The 24,417-nt window shown below is 38.8% G+C and overlaps 2 protein-coding genes and 1 long non-coding RNA gene across 3 annotated transcripts; 1 reads left to right on the plus strand and 2 right to left on the minus strand.

The window, feature by feature from the left end:
- Nucleotides 1-1,095: 1,095 nt before the first annotated feature.
- On the minus strand, nucleotides 1,096-2,037 carry LOC120440908. The gene is made up of 3 exons (XR_005613615.1): nucleotides 1,819-2,037; nucleotides 1,658-1,744; nucleotides 1,096-1,376 (listed from the first exon to the last, which is right to left on the minus strand). It is a non-coding gene; the product is annotated as an uncharacterized LOC120440908 (long non-coding RNA).
- Nucleotides 2,038-18,493: 16,456 nt separating this feature from the next.
- On the minus strand, nucleotides 18,494-19,225 carry LOC116311377 (GTPase IMAP family member 9-like; the record flags this gene model as incomplete). Its single annotated transcript, XM_031728477.1, has 1 exon — nucleotides 18,494-19,225. A coding segment is annotated over one exon (732 nt), but the record flags the coding sequence as incomplete, so codon positions are not given.
- A 1,682-nt stretch (nucleotides 19,226-20,907) lies between these two features.
- LOC120441340 (GTPase IMAP family member 8-like) lies at nucleotides 20,908-24,233 on the plus strand. Its single transcript, XM_039615901.1, has 5 exons — nucleotides 20,908-21,076; nucleotides 21,832-21,924; nucleotides 22,121-22,158; nucleotides 22,868-22,942; nucleotides 23,139-24,233. Exons 1-5 carry the CDS (start codon nucleotides 20,928-20,930, stop codon nucleotides 23,762-23,764), a joined length of 981 nt encoding a protein of 326 aa, XP_039471835.1. The 5' UTR covers nucleotides 20,908-20,927; the 3' UTR covers nucleotides 23,765-24,233.
- The last annotated feature ends 184 nt before the right edge of the window (nucleotides 24,234-24,417 follow it).

Here is a 24,417-nt window from a genome sequence, read left to right on the forward strand (position 1 = left end):
TCATCACGAGTTCCTGTGACTGGTTGATGCTATTTCCAGCACTTTTTGTGACATAAACAAAGCTGAAACTTGTAATCTAATCATGACCCCCCCCCCCAAAAAAAACCCATAGAGGAGAGAACAAAAAAACTCAACTTTACAAGTGAAAATGCTAACATGCAGCCTCATTTAGGTCTGAAAAATAGATTGCAAAAGATTGACTTATAAGATGTCACAAAACAGAACAAGATTCATTTAAATAACAACTGTGATGGAAAAACCTAACTAATCAGTAACAGTGCTGAAAAGTAAGCATAAAGCAAAGAAAAACAAAGCAAGAACAAAAAAATTTAAAAAACCTTTTAAAAATCTAAACTATTTGACAGTGATTTTAAATTATGGTTAATGATTTGTAATTACCACGCAGTATCATTTTTATGAATGTTTAGTATTCATAACCTTGGCTTTAAATTATATTATTTTGCCTTACCAGTCATTACTGGTCATTACAGTACAGTCATTACATCTTAATTTCAAACAAAACAGAACAAAACTGCTGAGAATGCTCAGATGACAATGACAGTGTTCCTGTCTAACCTTTTATGTTCTTACAACAGGCTAACACATCTTCCTGTGTTAGTTGAATTCCTTATGTAACAGGTTGTTAAATCACCATCATTCATGTTCTTTGACATAATCAGTAAAGACAGTGGCAGTTTCTATGATTGTTTTTCATCCACTTTGCATTGTTAACATCATTCGGTTAGCATCATATCACCTTGAAACATCCATTCTCCACTGGCCTCTGGCATCAACAAGGAATAACCAAGAGAACTGCTGCTCACTGAATATTTTCTCTCTCTCTCTCTCTCTTTGTTTTTGGTTGAATATTAGACAGAAAGAAGAAAGCTGAAGAGGTGTACTTAAAGTGAAAGGCAGACGTACATTTTTAATTCCGTGTATTCAATTTTTTTTTAAAATTATGAGATAACAAATACTCTTATTGTGACCAGTGGTAGGTACCTATTTAAAATAGGACAGAGTCGTAGGCGCAGAGTCAGTTAAGAAGGGTTTAATTTTAATACAAAATAAAAGTAACTGTGTAACAGCGGCACCTAAAAACAATTAAAAACCTTACTTTATTAAATACGATAAAAAACGATAAAACTGTATGATTGCCCGTGAGACAGGATAAGCACTGCGGGGAACCGTTTAAGAACAAATCAACATATCACACAAGTTAAAAAGGGACGGCAACTCACACATAACCCCAAATGGGCAAGACACTATAGAAAAAGGCAAATCTTCAGTGCCGTCTTCACTCAGGCCCACCGCTGTGCATGCAAAAAGCGGCAAGACAAAAAAGGGATTTGTTTTCCACGCAGCGCCTTCACCATCTGCAACAATATAAAAAGGTAAAACACTAAAAGACAATCAACATCTACAGTGCCTACTGATACAGAGGGACAAAACAACAAGCAAACAAAATCGACAGCCGCAGCAGTCAGTCTGTCGAATTACACCGAGTTAAAACAAATTAAAATACAATGATGTGTCGGGTCCTTTGCCTGCAGCCAGAAATCCACTTGGCAAAGCAGCAGCTCGGTACTCTGTAAATAAAAGGCAGGAGATGACTTAACGCAGCGGGAGTATCCCTCAACTGTATTGTTTTCGTTACCTGTCCACAAGTTCGCGTCACACCCTAATAAATGTGGGTCAGTGGTGGTGAAGTCCACTACTCTCACAGGAACGCAATGTTTCCCACCTACAAGGGTGCAAATAACTGTAAATCTCTGCCAACAGCCAGAACTCAAGTGGTACATTTTTTGTATAACCTACCGTTCTAACAGAAGTTTAGGGGGACCCGCATCAAGCTTTCATAGAAAGAAATTTTTTAAAAAAACACCAACTTGCCCAGCTTGGACCAAGCACTCGCAGCTTCAGGTTTGCTAGAGGATACCTAATTGCCCACACCTGAGCTTATGAAAGGGGCAAAGACCCGCTCCGCCCACCAGGGGCGGTTCCCAGACTCAGGTCTCACCTGTCACATTCTCCCCCCTAGTTTTTTCATTGGTGACCCGACAATGAAACTTCAAAGCCACGGTCTGTAAAAAGCTATAACTGAATGTACACTAGGTGGCCTGGCTTCAGCTGATTGGGGCAGATGGTGTGGATTAGAATGGTGGCCAGCTGTTGCGCGTGTCGTTCTTCTAACTGTACCGCTTTCAGCTAGTGGAGTAGGGACACCACACTGTTGTGCTGGGTTACCAGGCTCAGTCCCTCTGGACTGTGGCCTCATTACCGTGACCAGGTCCTCTGGGGGTTGTTGGAGACAAGGTTCAGAAGCCGTTCGTGAACATTAAGGGTTACCTGTCGGGGACTCCCTTCGTTGCCACACATAAAAGTCTCCAGCATCCTCAGACAGGGATAACTGCTCAGGTGAACTTCTAGAGTTAAGAGTTTGCTGGAACTCCGCTTTGATTTTCTCACAGATATCAGAAGGAATAGGCTTAATCAATTGTCTATTAACCTGCCTTTTCTGTTCTGGGTCATGGAGTGGGGCCACTGTATACACAGGACCAGAGTCAGCAGGGACACAGACAATACAATACGGTGTAGCGCCCCCAAAATCTTGGATTTTATTCCGGCCCCGAATGCTATGATCTCTCAAATACACTAACTGATGCAATGGCAAGGGGTCAGAAGCTGGGGCAGGTTGACGATCTCCACGCAGCGTTGCGGCTGCTTGGGTGTGGTTTCTCACACCTTTATAAGCAACATCTAGATGTTTCCGATGCTCTTGGACCCAAGTGTTCACCGGGCCTTGTGTGGGTTCCTCTACTCGGCCTAACACGAAGTCAATTGGGAGCTGGGGCTCTTGGCCAAACATAAGAAAATATGGTGACTCACCCGTAGTTTGATGGATTGTGGTATTGTAGGCAAAGGTAAGCTGCTGTAAATACATGGGCCAATGACGCTTTTGCTCAGGGGGCAGGGTTCTCAACAGATCATGCAGAGTCCGATTAAAACGCTCACACTGGCCATTACCTTGTGGGTGGTAAGGAGTGGTGCGAGTCTTTTCCACACCATATAACTGGCACAGTTGCTGAACTACTGCTCCTTCAAAACTCCTCCCCTGATCAGAGTGGATCCTAGAGGGGACGCCAAAGCGGTAAAACCACTCATAAACCAACACACTGGCCACAGTAGTTGCCTTTTGATCCTTAGTAGCAATGGCCTGAGTGAACTTTGAAAACACATCAGTAAGAATCAATACATTTTCACGGCCATCAGAGGGTTCAAGGCATGAGAAATCAATTGCCAGAATCTGATTGGGCCTCGCAGCCATGAGGTGACCAATGGTTGTTTTAGGTTTGGGATAAACTGCTTTAGCCTGCGCACAACGTTCACATTGCTGACAGTAATCCTGAACCTCTTTAAACATACCTGGCCAATAACACCTCTTGCATATCAAGTCTGCAGTCCTGTCAGTTCCCTGGTGACCATGGTCATTATGCAAGCCATGTAAAACCTCATTCTTGAGACTCTGAGGGACCACTAATTGGCACACGGGTTCCCCCCCATCTGGCTGAAAACTCTGCCGATAAAGGACGCCCTCCTTTTCCACCAGTTTCCTCCACTGGCGCAACATTTCCAGCACTGCTGCTGGTAAATCTCTCCTCTCCTGGCAAGTAGGGCCAGTTCCTCTGCGCCAAAACTTCAAAAAGCCACTAATCGTGGGGTCATCCCTCTGCAAAGTAGCAAGGTCTGCAAGTGAATGAGAGGGTAAAACCAATATCATAGATTGGATTACTTGCTGGGGTGGTAAAACTGTTTGGACTAAAGAGTCTGGAAGCGAAGTACCAGGAAGCAGTGTTTCTAAAGACACAGTTTGCTCTGATGGCTGACACTGTCGGGACAAAGCATCTGCTTTGCCATTTGTACGACCTGGACGATACTTAATTGAAAAATCAAAAGAAGAGAGCTGAGCAGCCCAGCGCTGTTCCAAAGCTCCAAGCTTTGCTGTAGTCAGATGGCTCAAGGGGTTGCTGTCTGTATAGACAACACACTTGTTAGCCAGCAGCTCTAAATTTTTTAGTCATAGCCCATTTCAAGGCTAGGAATTCAAGTTTCATGGAGCTGTAATTGGACATGTTACGCTCTGTGGGCTTTAGCCCTCGACTAGCATAAGCTATAGGACGCACCTTGCCATCAGCTTGCTGTTGTGAAAGCACTGCCCCCAGACCCCAGTGGCTGGCATCAACCTCCAAGATAAAAGGTTGTGAAAAATTAGCATAACCCAATACGGGGGAATGCACCAACCGAGCTTTCAACTCTTGAAAGCTATTTTCACACTGCTCTGTCCAAACATCCTGCAGTGTACGCTTGGAGGGGCGTTTGTGCTTAGTCCCAGCCAGCTCGGCCACCAGCTGGTGAAGCGGAGCAGCTAGGGATGCAAAACCTGGAACAAAGCAGCGATAGTAACTAGCAAACCCTAAGAATGACCTCAATTCAGCAACAGAGCTAGGAGTTTGCCAATTAGACACATCAGATATTTTATCTGGGTCTGTGGCTACCCCATCCTTGGAGATCACATGCCCAAGGTACTTTACCTCTGTCTGCAGAAAACAGCATTTTTCCAACTTGGCCTTCAAGTTTTGTACCCGCAAGGTCTCCAGTACTGCTCCTAGGCGCTGGATATGCTCATCTACTGTGGTAGAGAAGACAATCACATCATCCAGATACAACAACAAGGATTGGTGATTCTGGGAACCAAACATTCGCTCCATCAATCTCTGAAAGGTGCTTGGTGCATTACAGAGGCCAAACGGCATACGGTTGAACTCAAATAACCCGAAAGGAGTGCAGAAAGCAGTTTTCTTTTTGTCTGGCTCAGCAACAGGGACCTGATTGTAGCCACTAGCCAAGTCCAAGGTGGAGAACCAACGTGCACCTGACAACACGTCCAAGGACTCCTCAATTCGGGGCAAGGGAAAAGCATTCTTCCTAGTCCTTGAGTTCAACAGACGGTAATCCACACAAAGCCTGATACTGGAGTCCTTTTTTCGTACTACCACAATTGGAGATGCAAAAGGCCTACAACTTTCTCTGATCACCTGACTCTCCAACAGGTGCTGAATATGGGCCTTAACGCTCTCATACTCTGAAGGTGGAATGCGTCGATACCGCTGGCGGACTGGAGTCTCATCTAAAAGTGGGATCTCATGAGTAATTAAATTGGTACACCCTAAATCACCATCATGAGAAGAAAAAACAGATTGGTAGTCACGCAAAAGGGCTCTTACCCTGTCCTGATCCTGTGCAGTGAGGGCTGACAGATCAATTGCATCAATCCGGTTGTTCAGTGATGACGTGACGAATCCTACTTCCGGGCCTAAAGTAGTCTGCGTTTAATATGGCTTTTGTGTTGTTAACATGTTTAATGCTTTGTATTTTCTTCTATTTAATCTCAAAAAGCTCCTAAAACAGTCAGTGATCACTGTTGACCTCCCTCGGCTTTTATTACTGCTAATAATTTATTTAAGCTCAGTTTTTAAAACCTTACGATGTAACTACAGCACAGCCCATGTAGCAGTATATGAATGACTAACCTCGTATTGTGGATGGATTATCTCACTTGTTCTCCTGGCTGAAGTTTAGTCCTTTTACAGCATCCTGCCATGCGATTACATTTGTTCCTGACCACCGAGAACACTCACGTTAACTTTTATCGAGTGGAAAAAAAGTTAGCTTGTTTATGTTATGCTAACATAGCTGCTAACGTAGCACATCATTATATACCAGCTAGCCATACTTCAGTAACCCTACAAACGTCACTGCTGTTTAGTTTTCTGTCTTCATTTATGTTGTAAGGTATAGCAGAGCTGTACGTTTGAATTTTTTTCCAAAACCCCGCAGTCAGGACATGCTATATTGTATTTAGATAGAAGCTAGCGAGCTAACTTCCTGCTAACTTGTAACGCCGTTAAATGTCATAAATTCCATTTTCATGGATGCCTGGATGTTAAACTCAATTGTTACACCTGGTAGAGCAGAACACTGATCATTTTATTAAAGATGAAAGACTTTAGACAGTTTTTCAACTCTCAGTAATGCCACAGTGATCGTTTGATATATGGACCTGCAGCGGAGTTTAGGCCCAGACACGGCCAGTGACGTCAGACTGAACAACCGGATTGCAGTTTTCAGAGGGTTGGGTTCCACACTCTGAGTTGCCATGGTAACACATTTTCCTCTCCCAAATCTTCCAACAGACTGGTCGAGCCATCTGATTGGCTGACAATTTGCGAGGTGGCAAAACGGCCTCAGTTAATCCCACATTGGTAACGGGGATAAATGCAGTGCCACTGACCACTTGGACCAAAACTGGAGAAGAAAGGAGACCATGAGGCAAACCGGCATCTAATGGTTCAAAAAGCGCTGTTCCAGTGTGTGCTGAAGGGGCTTTTCGACATGTGGTAGGTACAAATTTCAATGTGCCTGCAGGGATGCAAATCTTTCTCCTACACTTAACTTTCACTGGGCCACTAACCTGTGCTTCGGGCTGTAGCTGGGCTATATGGCAACGCTGCAAAGCCTGCTGCCAAGGATCTTCCTGCACTAAAGGAAGGTCAAAAAGAGCAGAGCCATGTTCCAAAAACTCCCTATAACACTTGCGGATCACACTCATGCCGAGTACTTATGAAAGGGGCAAAAACCCGCTCCGCCCACCAGGGGCGGTTCCCACACTCAGGTCTCACCTGTCACATTCTGATCACTACAATTACTCAAACAATGAGTTTGTGGCACCTTTGGACCTATAAAGGTTTCTTTATCAACACACATTTTGGTTTTTCAGTACGACGTCTTATGACACAATGACTTAACAGGCTGACATCATCATATTGTAATAAAAACATCATGAAACCTCAGAGTTTTAGTATAGGCTTTGCCCTTCGGAGGGAGTTGCACTCCCTGAGTGCTCTTGTTACTAGGTGTAATTACTTGCCATCCTGAAAGACTAGCTCACAATTTTGCTTGAAACAGCCAGTGTTCCCATTACTGTCAATTCTTTATATTTTACACAGTTAGCTGTAAAACTTTTATCCACTTTAACAATGAGTCTTGCTGAGTCAAAATGGTGCCTATGTGGTTGGCATGCCATCTACCTTGTCTCATTTTATTGTTTTTAGCCAATGTTGTGTAACATGTGAGTTTCACACTGTCTAATGATTGCCAGACATTATTGAAAATTGATTCATCTACCAAAGTTTTAGCTCGGCTTGGTAAAGGTATCCAGGATTCTCTACCTCCTTATCTACAAGCAATACCATCATGCTCACATCCCATACCACTGCCACCATCTACCTGGAAGCGATGCAGGAGACGGGGTACCCATGGAGGTCGCCTCGCTAAGCTGAGAATCTCGATTTCTTACCTTCCCCGCGATCTTCACTCCATTCGTCAATTGTTTCCACGACTCCTGGTGCCATGGTGCGCTCTGGACCCTCCGGACTCTTGGTTGGTTCCCGTTGTCGGCTCTTCAAGAGAAGCCCTCTTCAATCCTACCCTCCTTCCTGGTTCAAGTTTGCTTATTTCTTTTCAGCCAATTGCTCTACCTGAACTTAGTCAGTAGAGCAATTGTTTACAAATGTGTACAATGATTTGTGTGTAACTGTTGAGGACTCACAAGCACGTGTTTCCACACACACATATGAAGCAATCTGACTACACCTAAAACTCTTTTACAAATGCGTTCATCCAAACCTAAATAATAATAATAATAATGGATTGCATTTGTATAGCGCGTTTTGAGGCCCTCAAAGCGCTTTACAATTCCGCTATTCATTCACTCTCACATTCACACACTGGTGGAGACAAGCTACAGCTGCCCTGGGGCAGACTGACAGAAGCGAGGCCATATCACGCCATCAGCCCCTCTGGCCAACACCAGTAGGCGGTAGGGTGAAGTGTCTTGGCCAAGGACACAACGACTGAGACAGACAGAACTGGGGATCGAACCAGCAACCTTCCGGTTACAAGATGAGCTTCCCAACCCCCTGAACCATGGTCACCCAAATAAATACTGATTCATAATATTGAGTATTTATATTTATATTACTCATTTATGCACAATTTTATTGAGTTCAGCTTCATGACTTGAATAATTCTTCTTTCTCAAAGTCCTTTCTGTGTACACAAATGTTTAAAATTAAACACGACCAGTGATGGGAATAACGGCGTTACAAGTAACGGCGTTACTTTTTTCAGTAATGAGTAATCTAACTAATTACTATTCCTATCATTACAACGCCGTTACCGTTACTAACAAGAAAATGCGGTGCTGTTGCGTTACTATTTTTCAACAAACCGATGGTTGAAGCTGTCTTCAGCTTACCGCATCTTATACCAGTTGCACGGAAGTAGCTGTAAGTAATCTGGGCGCTACAGCTTTAAGCAGCTGCGCGCACTCCTGCGGGCGGCAATCACTTTCTTGCAGACGATCCCTTTTTGGCACAACACCTGGAGCTAAGGGGGCAAAACAATCTCATGAGTGCTGCTGTTTGACTGAGGAAGAATAAAGTAGTCGTGGTAAGCCAATCACATGACCACTTAAAGATTACAAAGCAACAAGGTGATATATACCAGTTTTTAAATTGTGCTGATAGGCCACGTAAAACCACAGTCATGATAAACAATATATACGCCTGTTTTCAGGGGTGGAAGTAACGAATTACAAATACTCACGTTACTGTAATTAAGTAGATTTTGGGGGTACTTGTACTTTTATGAGTAATTTTTCAGGTGTGTAATTTTACTCATACTTGAGTACAACTTACATCATGTAATCTACTTTGCTACTTATAAAATCAAAAGTCGCTACTGAGTACGCCCACAATTTGAATTAATATTCAAAACTTTCATCTGCATTTTTGCAGCCAATAAGGCCGTGCAATCGGGACCATGCCAATTTAAGACGTAAGTGTAACCCAGTGTTAATTTGGTTATCTGATATTGTGTGATATTCAGTATATATGTATATATCTATATTGGGTGTTCAGTTATAAACTGTTCTTTAATATTATAGCATCAGGAATTATACATTCAAATATACATTTAGGACTCAATTACAGTATTTTTGTAGCTATTTAAATAGAAATAAAAAGTATTTAAGATTTGGCACTGAATTTAATATATGTTTATCAATTATTAATCTCAGCAGCAATTTGTTTTCTTACACATCCAAACTCTGTTTCATATGAGCTAAGTTAATGAGAATTCTTTTATATAATACTAATTCTAAGGACAGCTCAAACCTGGTGGTTAAATAATGACCCAGTTATATAGAATCAGTATACTACATTTGTCAAATTTTCCAAACAACATTGAATGTGTCCTTAATTTAATATTATATGTTAATAAGATATAGCTGTTTTGGTAATATAATATGACAAACACTGGCTTATTTCTATTGCAATATCTGGTTTCAGTTTGTAATGGTGGCTTGTTCTTAATAATAAGAAAAAGTAGGATGCAGACTTCTTAAGCAGGGCTTCACTCTTCTCCACACTTGATCAGCTTCACTGCAACAACCTTCCTTTTCTGAGTAATCAGTGAGACTGTGTGTGAGACTTATACTGTGAGCTAATGTGATCTGTCATGGCAGTGCCCGCTTTGCTTCATCAGCTTTATAAAGTCACTGTTGTATTGCATTGTCCATAATACATGAAGACAATACCTCAGTGAGGTTAATTTAACTGACATTGCCTGCTTAAAAATACAATGTGCCAAGTCAGTCCAGCTGATGGTGGTTTGCTTCACCTGCAGACACATGGTTAGATTAATAAGGTTTTGATCCTTTCTGTTATGTCTCAGGTGATCTCTGATGCCAAATAACTGACTGTTTGCTATTACTATTTCTTCCAGGTGGCAGGCATGATGCATTTAATATCATTCTGTTGGGAAACTCTGGGACTGGAAAGAGTGCCTCAGGAAACACCCTCCTGAATGCTGGAACGCATCAGAGTAGACCAGCTCAGCATTTTTTTTCTTACCCAAGCTCTACACCGGTGACCAAAAAGTGTGAGGAGATAACGGTAAAGATGTTTGAGAGATTGGTTAGAGTGGTCGACACCCCAGACTTCTTTTACGAAGACCAACCTGTAGATGAGGAAGAAATCAAGGCGTGTAAGCAGTACTGCAAGTCAAGGCAGCATGTGATATTACTTGTGATTCAGCTGGGCCGGTTCACAGATGGTGAGGCAGGAATATTAGAGAAGCTGGAGAACAAGTTTGGCAGGATCAGCGACCGTACAATCATCCTGTTTACACACGGAGAAAATCTGCATTGTGATGTGAAGCAGTTTATTGGTGAACGGATTCATCTCAAGCGCATTGTGGAAGCTTGTGGTGGTCGTTACCATGTATTCAAGAACACCTCCAAGAACTCCAGACAGGTCAAGGAACTCATCGAGACATTTGAATACATGTTTCCAGATTTCAGAACAAAAGAATCATTTCGGCTGTTCTGTTGCGGCTAACTTTGGCTAATACACACCGAATGCCCAAATGGTAGTTGTTTATAGTCAGGAAATGTTTCCAGCTTTCCCAGTATAACCCTCAATAACCATCATGTGCTCTGTGAACTTTTTATTAGCTTTGGCTGATTCACCTTCCATTACTGAATAAACTTATTTGAAAAGTACAAGTTTGTAAAGGGTGGCAAGTACAAATATAATCATCTGAAACTGTGTGTAATTTACTGTGACTGTATAATAATTATAATTAAATGCTACTACTGCTAACCTTCCACTGAAATCATACTTTTGCCTTTTTTCAGGGTTTAATAATTTTATTTTTACCTGCTCTCTCTGTCCTATTATCTTCATGTTTGCTCTTCCTTATTCTGATTGCACCACAGCAAAGAAAAAGTAAATATCAGTAAATCAGTCATTTTCCTGCTGTTCCTCATATAAACTGCAAAGGTTAAAGCTACAAACTTATGTCCCCACAATTTAAAACTACAAGACAACACTTTACTCAGACTTCACCTCAATTCTCTGACATTAAACGCATGGCTAATTAGCTTTCCAGGTAACACAGCCAGTTGATGTTAATGATGATTTATTAGTACCTGCAAACTGGTAAGTCTGCACAAATTACATTTGTTTTTTGCTCCAAATTTGCCAACAAAGAGTTGGTCGTGTAATTTACAACAATTTGATTTTACAGATGAAAAAGCAAACCAATAGGAAATGTTGTTCATGGTGCCCTGATGGTGGTGCCTGCTAACAGTGGATTGACAACATTAGGCAGTGGTCCCCAGTTAATAATGAGGAAACAAGCATGAAAACCCCAAATGGAAATAAATAAATGAAACTGTACTGACAATGAAGATAACAGATGAAACAGAGAAACAACAAGCTAGGCCAGATTAGGGAAGACCTAAATGAGAATTAGGGCCTGACACCAATGAGTTAATATATTCTGATCCAACATAAGCTTATCGTGTTCTTCACAATGCCACAGAGGACGATTCTACATGTTCAAGTTGGCAGATTTGATAGGAGACCAAACATTTCAAAAGTCTGACCAACACAGACACCACCCATTCTTAAGCAAGCAGAGCATGCCCCACTGGGTATTCTATGCTGTCCTATCCAGCCTAAAAATACTTTTAATAAAAATATTACACTTATTAAGGAACTCATTATGTAATGAACTAGGGACATAATAAGGAACTCGATACGTTTCTTAGTCAGCAGCTATTCAATCTAATAACATCAATCATTGGGAACATCCAGCAGCCACCATCTCTGAGAGGAACACAGGTTTTCTGAATCCATGAGCTGGATATACAGTAAATTCGTTGTGGATAAAATGACATACCAAAGCCTCTACTGCCATCTAGTGGCAAAAACTAATACTGCTGTACACCTTGGCAATGCTGTGACACAGTTAAATACTAGGGGTGCAACGATACACAAAATTCACGGTTCGGTTCGGTTCGATACTTTGGTGTCACGGTTCGATATTTTTTCGATACAAAAAAATGTTCATCCCTTTAATTTGTAATTTATTAAAATTATAAATACATACATACTTCACAGTATGCTTAATGGTCAGCGTGTACTATGGGACTGGACAATTGAACACATGAAGATGCACTCATAAGACCAGTTACCCCGGACAGGATGGCATATCTTCTGGACTGTGTACAATATTGTTGGGCCATGATGCCAGGACACATAACAGGTACAACTGATCTGATGTGAAAATCACTATACTATAGAGCCACCTTGTACTACCCGAAACTGTTCCGTGGAAAATACTTAATCACATGAAGTCATGAAGTGAATAAATTATTTTAAGCAGAAATGATTCACCTGAACTTCAAAATTTGCATGTCACATCTATCAACCATATATAATATTCATAAATTAAATGGTTATATATTTTCATATACTTTATAAAGCAAGGAGATACACATACATGCCTCCAGTAAATAAGTGAGTATTAAAATTGTGTTATTATAAATGGATAAGAAAATGGTTGGTGATGATGGTGAAGCCATGGCTCTTGCCACTACGTAATAATGCAGAAACAAAATTAACTTTTTCATTTTTGTTTATCAGCAAGACATAACACAAAAATGCATTGACTTTAGCAGTGCTATTTATCAAGTAGCGTTTATAAATCTGCGTAAATACACCAAACTATGCACATGCGCATATGTTAGTATTTAACACATGAGCACAGCTGTAAAATTCAGTGTTGCTGTCAGAGTATTATGTCTTGACTGTGACTCCGTAACTCGCAGTGTTGGTTATTTTCCACTAGGTGTCACCTTTGTTTCAGCTGTTAACAGGTATCAGCTGCAGCGTTTGTTTCTGCTTGACTTTGTTTGCAGGGGATTATCATTATACTTTTTTAAACTAAATTTATTTGATTTATTTGACGGTGGGTTGTTTGGATGTTTAGTCAACATTTAATGAAAAAAAAACTTACAGCATTTGAAAATATCTCATTATTTACTTTACATGAAAGGATCCATTTGAATTCATTCTGAGTTTGAAATTTGAGTACAATTACTTCTACAAATTAAACTACACTTCAAAATATGAAAGTATGAATCAAAGTTTATGAAATCAGTAAGAAATTAATCCAAAGTTATTTATTTATTATTATTACTTGACTTCAGATTGGTAGTTGGACTTCCCCAGTATTTAAAAAGAGGTTAGGCTATTAGATCAAATGTTTTTAAATAAATAAAATGTTATATTTTCAATCAACTGTGTGGAATCTGTAGAGAAGATATTTGGTGCCAGACACTTTGTGGTTTCCCTTTGGCATCTGTGTGCTGCTCCACAGTCACATTTGAGTAAGCTTTGGTTACGTCTGGTAAACACTCCTCATGGAGAGCAAAAAACAAACATAATCAGATAACCCTCTGATGACCTCTGATTCAGCCTTTTATTAGCTTTTTAAAACTTGTCTTAGATGTAAGCAATGAACCCAAATGATCAAATTCAACAGAGACTTCCTTGAATAAGTCACTCAGTTCACATATTTGGGATCGTGCAGATGTAGCAGTTGTTGATCCGCTGTTCTCATTTGGATGTAGCAAAATCAATATCGGACTTTTTTCCTTTCTTTTTTTTTTATTATTTCTCAAAATGTTCCTACTAGTTTTTCTCTTTTCAGCTCTCCCTTCCTGTTTCTTCTTACCAGTCAGAACCAGTTAGTTCTGGCATTGTCACACAAAACATATTAATGTGAATAATAAAAATAATTTTAAAAACAGACTAGTAAGAGGAACCTACAGAAAGTTTATAGAGCTCTTCTTGGAAAAGCAGATATGTTTGGCACAACAGGGATCAAATCGATAAGTAACACTGGTAAAGGAATTGCTAAATTCTTATCAATTCCCTTTCACAGTCATTAGACTATCATCTTAGAATCATCTAGCATTTATTAGCTTTTATATGCACATGTACAAAATGAGCAGCACACAAAATAACAAGTCTGTGACTTTATATGGCAAAATTAGAGGTGGTAAAGCACTGGAAATGGAGATAAAGTGGAATTTAGTATCTATTCCAGTTATATATATATTTTTTATTGTTTTTATTTTGTTTTTGTGAAAAAAATTACCAGGAAGTCTTTTTTTTTTAAAAAAAACCTTTACGGTAAGTTCGGTTTGTGTTTCCCGGTAGGTTTGTCTCCACCTGGATGCAAACCAAAGACACTTTGGCCTTTGAATGTAGAACACTAATAAAATACTGATCTGTTGCTTTTATCTACGGGTTTCATTGTGATTTTTATACCTCTGATGTACTTTGGTTTTAAAACTTAAAACTATTTTTATACTTTTACACCCTGTTACTGTATGTAAAGGCCCAATTATGTGCTATCAATAAAGAAACACCCATAACTATAATGCCAAAACCGCTACCATTACTTATTATAATTTTGCTTTGTTAGGAAAATGCTCTACATTAAATTAAGATTTTACTTTATTTGCAGCTGGACAGAAACTGTAGAGACTTTGAAGTTAAATCATATAAATATGACGTTAGTGTGATTTGATGTTGATAAATAAAGGAGCAGTATTTCAGTATGTGTACCAAATGTCATTCAGATCATTAGAGGTGGTGAAACACTTGAAATGGACATGAAATGGATGTTAATTTGCATCATAGCATTTAAAATGTTTGAACAAATATTCCATCATTACTTGTTTTTGATTTTGTGTTCTTAAAAAAAAATTCTCAGTAAAAAGTAGTCTTTGTGAAAACTGTTCTGAAGGACTTCTGTTTATGTTTCCTGTTAGGCTTTATGTCCATCTGGATGGACACCAAAGAGACTTTGACTTTTGAATATAAAAAAGTGATGACAATCTGTTGTTATCCTCGTGTACTGGTTAGTGTTTTCCTTTCTTTTTCATTGTAATAAAGATAAGCGGGAAAAAAGGCTTCTTTTCCCATAAGCTTTCATAAAAAAATACAATTAGCAATTTGCAGTCTCATGAGGTAACACTACAGTCAGACAACATGTTATCTAATATAATAGTGCTGTATTAGATAACATGACATTATCTGAGATTATCATTATCAGCAGTGGCGGTCCTAGCCTGTTTGGCGCCCTGGGCAAACACGCCCTCTGGCGCCGCCGCACCTAACGGAGGGCGCCCTTACTCCCAGCAAATGGGCGATAGAAAACCGATCGGTGCCTACGACTTTCCCAATATGCGCTGGCTGATGTCGGGGCAGCATGAGTACGAGCAAATTTTTTTTTGTTTTTTGTTTTTTGCCGATGCCCGTGATGCCGCCCTGGGCAACCGCCCGTGTCGCCCGTATCAAAAACCGCTACTGATTATCAGGTTATAATGGCATGTTAGTTGATTTTTTATAGTGGGAAAGACAAATGCTAACGTGCTCTATACATAACAGGCTTTTATACCCAAAAAGTCTGAATCTCTACCAAAGTCTGGCTTCCATCCAGCTATCAATAAAAGCTCAAATGTAAAAGCAGACTTCTGCAATAAATTATTTGGTTTCATTTCTTTATTCTGAGACACAAAACTCATTTAAAAGTGATATTTCATTCTCATTATTTCTCTTGAATGAGGCTTTTGTGTCGCCTGCAGTTTTGTAACTTTCTTCCTCATATTTTCCTGTTTCAGTTTTTCTGGCAGTTTACATTATTTTAAGAAGAAAAAAAATATACTAAAAAAACCCCCAAAGAGTGAACATTTTGAATTTGAAAGCAATGAAATGACAGCAGCTGCAGGGTTTTCATTAAAAGAACTGCACTACGACTCCTGGGGGAAAGAACCACACTTCAGTTTAATTCAGTTCAATTCAGTTTTATTTATGTGGTGCCAAATCACAACAGTTGGCTCAAGACATTTTTGGAAGTTTTCAGATTTTTTCAATCAATCGATCAAAAATCAATCAGTTTATTTATAAGCACATTTAGAAACAACACAGGTTGACCAAAGTGGTGTACATAGCAAAAAAGTAAAAAGTATAACAAACACACACAAAGAACAAAAGAAAAACTCAGTCACAATTAAAAGCTAGTGATTAAAGTTCACATTTTTTAGCTCTTATCACAATTACAAAAATAACACAGACACTGGTTTTGGTATGGCTGAGTTATGTATGGTTATATATAGTTATATATGTCTGTGGTCTGAACAATCCATAGGAAATCCTGCTGCTTACTTTTCAGTTGCTTTTAGCTACACAATTTAATTTGCATCACGATGTCTCACCGCTTTAACATCTCTTTGTTTCTGTCCTACTTTCCTTACTCATTGTGAGGGACCAAGCAGCCAAAGCATAGAGGACACAGGCAAAAAAGTATCTTCAAAAAGGGGTTTCTTTATTTTAACCCTCAAAAAGTCCAAAATTAACAAAATTCAAAAACATACTTAGCAGGCCCATAAAAGAGGTCAACTAAATATAACTCTACAAAAAGTAATTTCCAAAAACTTAAACAAAACAAAGTGAGACACAACTTAACTCACAAACTGACCTAATTAGAAAGACACATGAGGGTAGCTTTTATAATGATTTGGCCAAACCATTTACACAATAGGGGGGGAAAACAAAAACACACTAATTTTAACTAAGCACAGAATAACCTAACTAAACCTAAAACACCCCTGTTCCTGGTAAGCCCATGGTTGGTCCTGCTGAGCAGGCATTTTGTCCCCAGAGTCCTCAGCCACGCCTTTTGCCCACACAGGAAACAGCCACCGCCCAAACCCAGGTAACTCAAAGAGAGAAAAACATAATTAATATAACAAAACATTTTAGAAAAACCACACAATGTTACTATGCGCGCGCCTCATAATACCAGTGTTAGGTGTAACCAAATGATTAATGAATTAAATTAATGAAGAAAACTGCAAAGCAAACTAATAAAGTAAAAAATGGACTGATTTACCCCTGTGTGGCTGATGCCATCACACTCATATCTAATGTATTTTAATGCATGTAACTGAGCCAAAACAGGAGTGATGTGATGTGTCAGCTGTTCTCTGTACAAAGTAAAAGTCTGGCAGCTGCATTTGGAGTTGGACAATTGTATGAGTTTAATGACTGATTAAGGGTTAATCATTTTCTAGTTTTTTGTTGTTTAATTATGAGACAACAGTTGTGAAACACTGTCCTGTCACATGCCTTGCAGATTTATTTACTTAAACAAAGCCATTGGCGATGACACTACATGTGTATCATTCCCAAGTCCAACTGAACCACACCCAGACCCACATCTTTAAACAGGCCAGGGCACTAATCACTTAACTGTGCCCGAGCACAGCAACTAGCACACTAGACTACTGAACCGGGCTTTCAGGTCAAACACACTGGGGCATGGTGTGTATCAGCAGTGCGACCCATGACAGGGTGTCCATTAGTATCCACAGCAGTCAAGATCATGATAGAAAAACAGGTCAAAAATCAGTTAAAGCAGAGAAAAAAATTAAAATAATGAAATGTTTTTATGTGTAATAACGGTATGTACCTTTAAAAAAAAAAAAAGTAATTAAATCGTGCATTGTAACCATTACATCTCAAATTAAAGTGTGTGTTGAAATTCACTGCATTATTTTGAGGTCCAGCACAACCTCCAGGAGTTCTAATCCTCTACTGAGATTTCAGTTTTCAAAGGTTTGCTCCATGCATTTACCCTAAAATGTAAACTCCAGATCATCACATTCTGGTGTGGTGAGGAAAAGACAAAATGTTTTAGAAAAAGTTCTTTATTAAATGAAATCATGTCAGGATTTTATGTATATCTCCAGAATAATAACAAGTGGTGTTTCCTATATTTATAATCATCATAAACAATAAAGGCCTTTACACACCAGATACCTAAAATCTTTGTGAATATTTTGAGACTGAAGAAGTCACTTGGATGAGTGACGAAACGTTTCTCCCACAAAACGCTACGTCCAGATGAACAGAATCAACTTTTGGAGCTTTGTGAATATTTTGTGTTAAAAATATTTTTGGATCTATTCTTTATTCAGCCGTTCACACCAACTTCGTGAATTTCCTCATGAGAAGTGGATGAATTTCTCCTTCTATTACTGCTTAGAAACATCAGCAACAGCTCATCATCCTTTCATGTTGATGCCATGTTTTTTCAGTGCATTTGGTGTATAACAACCTTACATCAGTTGTCACCCTTAGCTTGATAATGTTTGCCCTTATACACATGTATTTGGAGTTCGCATATTTTAAGTGATTTTAAACTTAAAGTAGGAACCAAGATGTGACTAATATGTGAACAAATGGGTGAATTTACAGTGATACACCTGACATGGAAACCAATTTCATACCATATTTTAAATGATCAGCATCAGAATCATTTCACAAAATCTAGAAACTAACAATGGATTCTAACCTGTCATTAACTACAAATTATTATCATTAATTAGCTCATCATATGGCAGATGATCAACTTTAAATAATGGTCAAAATGGTCCTGAATCACTGAGCTAGTCCTCTAAAAAAGCCAACTTTTGCTGAAACTGGAGAGTTTTTTGCCGCAGCTCTTCCATGAAGTCACGGTGGCTGAACAGCTTTTCTGGAGTCTTTTCACGCTCGTGTTGCAGAATCTCCCATGCCTTTTCAAACATTTCATCGGTGTAGTGTGATCCTCCATTTGCTGCTACCATCTCATCGATCTTCTTGATCAGCTGAACCACTTGAACTCTGTTCTTATCTTTGTTGTTGAAGACATGATACCTGTTACAACACCTGCTCACTACCTCTTTGAGTTTAGGGTGGCCTTCTGTCAAATACTCTTGTATGGACTTCTGCTCAGCCAGCTTGTCACCATGAGTGAAGACTACAATCATGTAGTTTGATGCCTCAGGTCCAAAGAGTTTCTCCAGGGCTTCCACACTGTTTTCTTCTTCTGGGGTAAACCTTCCAATCTGAAGGACCAGCAGAAAGACGTGAGGTCCAGGACTGGCCATGTGGATGCATTTCGCAATCTCTTTCTTTATGTCATCTGCCTTTTTAAATGTATCCAGAATGCCAGGGGTATCGACCACATGGATATCTCTTTTGCAGTATTTAACTCGCTCTCTTGCACAGGTCTCTGTCACTGACTCTGAACTCACTTCAGATTTAAACAATTCTTTTCCCACGATGGTGTTCCCAACTGCACTCTTCCCAACACCAGTTTTCCCAATCATCACAATCCTCAGTGGGTCACCTGGAGAAAGAACATGTTTTTGTTATACTTATTGCTTGGATGAATATATTTTAAATGGAGCCTATTCATAAGTTAACTGATAAAGTATTGGTATCTAATCTGGCTGTGTTCATAAAGACTTGACATTCTAGTCTTTTTTTTACATCACCTCCACTTCCCCACACTGATTCTTGCTCACCTGTGTGAGCCAATCAGTCTTCGTTCCCCATGCTACAAACCTCAGTGCACTTCGGTCTTTCAGACTGTCATATGACCCACCTCCTTTCCATCTCCAAGTCATCCTGGTTGCTCGGAGCCTACTAAGCCTCCACCTGCTTCATCTCCACAACCACCAGTGAGTAAATTTGGGGGGATTCTGTCCCCCCTCTATTGCTGCTATGTACTGTAGCTACATCAGAATCCAGTCCCCAAGGAGTTAATCACACAATAAATTAAGTTAAATTATGCAAAATGATCTCTCCCTATCAATTCTTTGTGTTATTCAGTTCTGCTGAAACCCTAAATTTAGTCTAAAGCAAATTAAAGCTCCAACTTCACCTTCTGGTATCGACCCACTGTTGCCCATCTCCTGTCTGTTCGCGACTTTATGGAGAATGAACTGAAACGCAACTACACAGATTTAGTGTGAGGTCAAAGACAGCACTCCGCCCACGGGGCGGATCTAATCTCTCAGCCTATATCAGCAAGAGTCTGACCTGTTTCAAAGGTAGTTCAGAGACTCCAGTGAAACCTGCGGTCTTCATGAATAAGCACTTAACAAGATGAGCTCTGCCCAGCCTCCACGTAAGTTACTGCTATACAGCTTTATTACAATATTATATACCGACAACAGATAGATAGATAGATAGATAGATAGATAGATAGATAGATAGATAGATACTTTGTGTTATTTAGTAGCTGTTCTTCAGCTGTGTGTGCGTGTGTGTGTGTGTGTGTGTGCATGTGTGTGTGTGCGTGTGTGTGTGTGTGTTTGTGTGCTTGTGTGCTTGTGTGTCAGCACAATAGCATTACAGCTTTTAGTGAGTGAGTTTTTAGTAAATGTGACAGAAATTTCTCCTTTTTTAAAATTTGAAGTATATTTATCTTTCATAGATACAGATAAGTGATTATATTGTCTGTTTACTGACATTTTCTTAGTTTTTTTTAATAAGAAGTTAAAAATAAATCTCTAGATAAATATAAATAATCAAAATAAGTATAAATACATCTACTATAGAAGAATCACACCCCATAGGTAGAATGTAGGAGGAACATTGACAGATTTAAGTATTGTACAACATTTTTATGTAAAATTAAGTTAGTTTGTTTTTCCTACAGATTATCCTGGGAAGTTGACCATCGCTCTGTTCGGAAAGAGTGCTGACTCAGTGAGCAGGACTGGAAGTACAATCATCAGAGGTCCCAATGCTTCTGTCACAAAACTGGGCAATTTTGTTGAGCGTAATAACAACCAATACAGAATCATCAGTACTTCTGATTTCTTTGAGGAGCAATATGATTCCCCAGATCAGCTGATCATTGATTTCATGGCTCTTTCTGATCCTGGACCTCGTCTGTTCATACTGGTAATAGATTCAAAAAACACACAGGTGGAAAACGTTGTGACTCAAATCTCTCGCCTTCAACATGTGTTTGGAGAAAATGTCACAGAAAACATAGTTATTGTGTTGGAAGAGAGTCGAGAGAATTTACAAGGTCGCATTAAGGAAATGTACAATATCCAGATGGTAACTATGAATGAAAATCTAGCTGTCCAATGTAAGGAGTGGTGTTCACACCAACGGCCATTTCAGTTTGACTACAGAGACTACCCCCAACACACTGTGAAACGAAGGAAAGATCACCTGATGCGCACTAGGTAAAAATGTTGTTTTCTCACTCTGTGCTGTATTTTATTAACAACTAGTTTGTATTTCTCTGTTGTCTCTATCAATGGTGAAATTCCACAATGTTCAAATACTACAAAAAGTTCTATATTGTGAATAATGCTTAGATCACAATAATTAACTAAACATGTTCAGTCCTCACTGATTTAACACTGGAGCTTTGTTATGATGAACTGCTTGTTGTGAAGTTACAGTAGTATTTCTGACCTACATATTAGACTTACACATTTAGCACACATTTTAAATCTCTCCTTCCTAATTTAACAAGTCCAAACTTCATCCTGTAAAGTAAAATGAGAAATTAGTTGTGTTATACATATGCTATTTCGTGGTCTCCTGAGTAAACACATAGGTTTTAGTTTAATATGATTTAGTAATGTACATTCTCCAATATAGTTTTCACTTTATGCATGGCTTTAAATGCTTAGGAAGATACATACACTGACCACAGTTGGTACTGACCGTAATGCTCACGTCAGAATTAAACTCAGTAAAACTGCTTTTTGCTTTTTACTTTTTCTAACTGAGGAAAAATCATTTCAAGTAGTAGCAAATACTTTGATTTCATTAGCTACTATAATTGTAAATTTTCTAAACATTAATATTGTTTTGTCTTAATATTTTATGATAAAATCAACCCTTTTTTATTGAATGTGAAGCCTAATTAATTAACTCATTGAAGAATTTAGTTAAATTTGGTAATTTTTTTCCAAATCTGTTTTATCAGGAGAAAGTGTGATTATACAGGTGAGACTTATCAGAGCAACACCGGCAGGTCTGCCTCTACAGAGACTGGAATGCAAACCAAAGTGAAACATAGGTAATGACAGAATTCAGTCCTTTGTGATATATTCAAATTGATTTTTCAAAGCAAAACTAAAATGTATTAAGCAGAATTATGTTTTATCTTTACAAAAAAGTTAAAGCTCAATGACCAGCATAAGCATCCATTTCAGAAGATTTACTAAAGGATTTCCTTCTCTGTTGATATTTAATGATCACACTTATTGTTTCAGACACACATGGCATGCTCAGAAATCTCCTTGGAGTACAGGTGAGTTTCTTAAGTCCACCTATGTTAGGAAACTGATCTTTTGGCTTTATGTCATGTGTTATATTATGTAATAAATTATGGCAATAAATAAAATATTTTCATCAGCATCTTAAATTAAATTTCAGACCACAGATCAAAATGAAAAATAATTTTCTGATAAACACACTCATATCAGTTCAAACACTTAGTTAAAATGAAAGTATTTGTTTAACATTATTGCAGCCATAAAGACTGCAATGAACTTGCAGTCTCACTGCCTTTTGAATGGTTGCTTGATAGATGGGAAGCAGAACTGCAATCACTCGCATTATGAGAACATCTTTAAAGTGACTTTGGCGTGTCATGATGTTGATAAAATAAGACAGAGATTCTGGTATCAGTTTCTGATGGTATGGAAATTAACTGTAAGTGAAAATCACAGAAAAATACAGATTTCCGGCAGAAATTTAACTTGTTGTAGGACAAAAAACTGCAAAGTGACTGATGCTTGGCGACCGTGCTGTTATAAAGTAATATAACGACAGTCAAGTTACCTACTGAAAAGAGATTCATCACACACACTGCACTCATAGCATTCTCAGCATTTATAAATTAAACAGATGCTCTCAAAAGCTATCACTAACATAGTTGCTCAGAAGTACAGCATTTGCTGTTTTCTGACTATATTGTTATAAAATGACAGTAACAGTATATGACATGCACTTTTTAGGTGCCAGTTATCAAAGTCACTCCAGCTCACAGCAGATTTCCCTGCCTGCAAAGAGAGCACCCAGACAAGATGATGGTATGCTTTAGAAAACCACAATACATGTAACTTTGACAGGAAAATAAATTAAAGTATTTACGTATTATTTGAAGTATTCCTTTATAAATTTAGAGGTTAAAAAAAAACAAAACAGGCAGTCTTAATGTCTGACTCTAGCAACTGCTAGGACCTGCTGCTACAATAACTAAATATTTGGTCTGACCACATCTTCCAGGTGCCTATGGTTCAAGGGAAGGTCTCTATAATGTGGTTCTTCTGGGGAAAAGTGGAACTGGAAAGAGTGCATCTGCAAACACCATCCTGACTGCTGGGAAGCTCATTGGGGATTCAAACCAACATTTTCAGTCTTATCCCAGCTCCACACCAGTCACCACCAAGTGTGAGGTGAAAATATTGGAGATATTTGGGATACCAGTTAGGGTAGTTGACACTCCAGACTTTTTTTATGAAGAGGAACATGTAAACCAGGCGCAGGTAGAAGAGTGTAAGAGGTACTGTCAGGAAGGTCATTGTGTGATGTTACTTGTGATGCAGCTGGGCAGGTTCACAGATGGTGAGAGAGACATATTAGAGAAGCTAGAGAAAAGCCTTGGCTGGAGGATCAGGGAGAACACAATCATCCTGTTTACACATGGAGAAGATTTGAAAGGCAGTGTAGATAAATTTACTGGTGAAAGAAGTCACCTGAAGCGCCTTGTGGAGGCTTGCAGTTATCGTTACCATGTATTCAGGAACAGCTCCAAGGACTCAAAACAATTCAAAGCACTCGTCAAGAAATTTCCAGATATGTTTCCAAATTTCCCAACAATAAGGACATCTACGGTGTTTTGTTTACGTTAGCCATAGCTGCTTTACACAGGAAGTCCAAATAACAAATTCCTTTATACAGAGAAAACATTTCCAGTCTTTATAGAAAAAAAATATCATATGCACAGTGAAAATTGTGTTTTCTTTGGCTTTTTCATATTGAATGTCCAAATAATGTAATTTGAAACTATCTACCACTGTGCAAGATGGCAAGTATGAATATCATTTTTTGAAGCTGTGTGAACTCACTGCTCTTGCATACTGATTATTATTTTGTGATATAAACTCTAACTTCTAGTGTTTTTTTATACTTATTAGCATCATGGTGAAAATATACAAGACTTGTCTCCACTAATAAAAAATCTTTGATCCAACTTCCTGTCCCGCTGGATGTCACGTTGTCTATGTTGTTGTGAAATTTAGATTACATCAATAATGTCAAAAGGCAAACTAATGGTGGCTATTTGACAGCCACCTTTTTCTGAATTTCACATCTATACAAAGCAAGATTGTAGAGAAATGTACAAGACAGTAATAATAATAGTAATAATAAATAAATAAATAAATGATAATAAATCCAGCATTTGTTGATTTGTTGATGTTGATTCCACTTATTTAATTGTGCTTCAGTTTTTTCTATTACTGACTGTTATAGAGTCTGTCAGTGAACTGTGGGTTTCTTATTA

Source organism: Oreochromis aureus, linkage group 7 (genome assembly GCF_013358895.1).
Source record: "Oreochromis aureus strain Israel breed Guangdong linkage group 7, ZZ_aureus, whole genome shotgun sequence".
NCBI classification, from domain to species: domain Eukaryota; kingdom Metazoa; phylum Chordata; class Actinopteri; order Cichliformes; family Cichlidae; genus Oreochromis; species Oreochromis aureus.

Excerpts from the sequence above, each read along its gene's own strand:
- LOC120441340 (XM_039615901.1), top strand. The coding sequence starts at position 20,928 with ATGTACAATATCCAGATGGTAACTATGAATGAAAATCTAGCTGTCCAA. Across the intron at positions 21,077-21,831 it reads GATCACCTGATGCGCACTAG|GAGAAAGTGTGATTATACAG; the intron begins GTAAAAATGTTG and ends CTGTTTTATCAG. Across the intron at positions 21,925-22,120 it reads CAAACCAAAGTGAAACATAG|ACACACATGGCATGCTCAGA; the intron begins GTAATGACAGAA and ends TTATTGTTTCAG.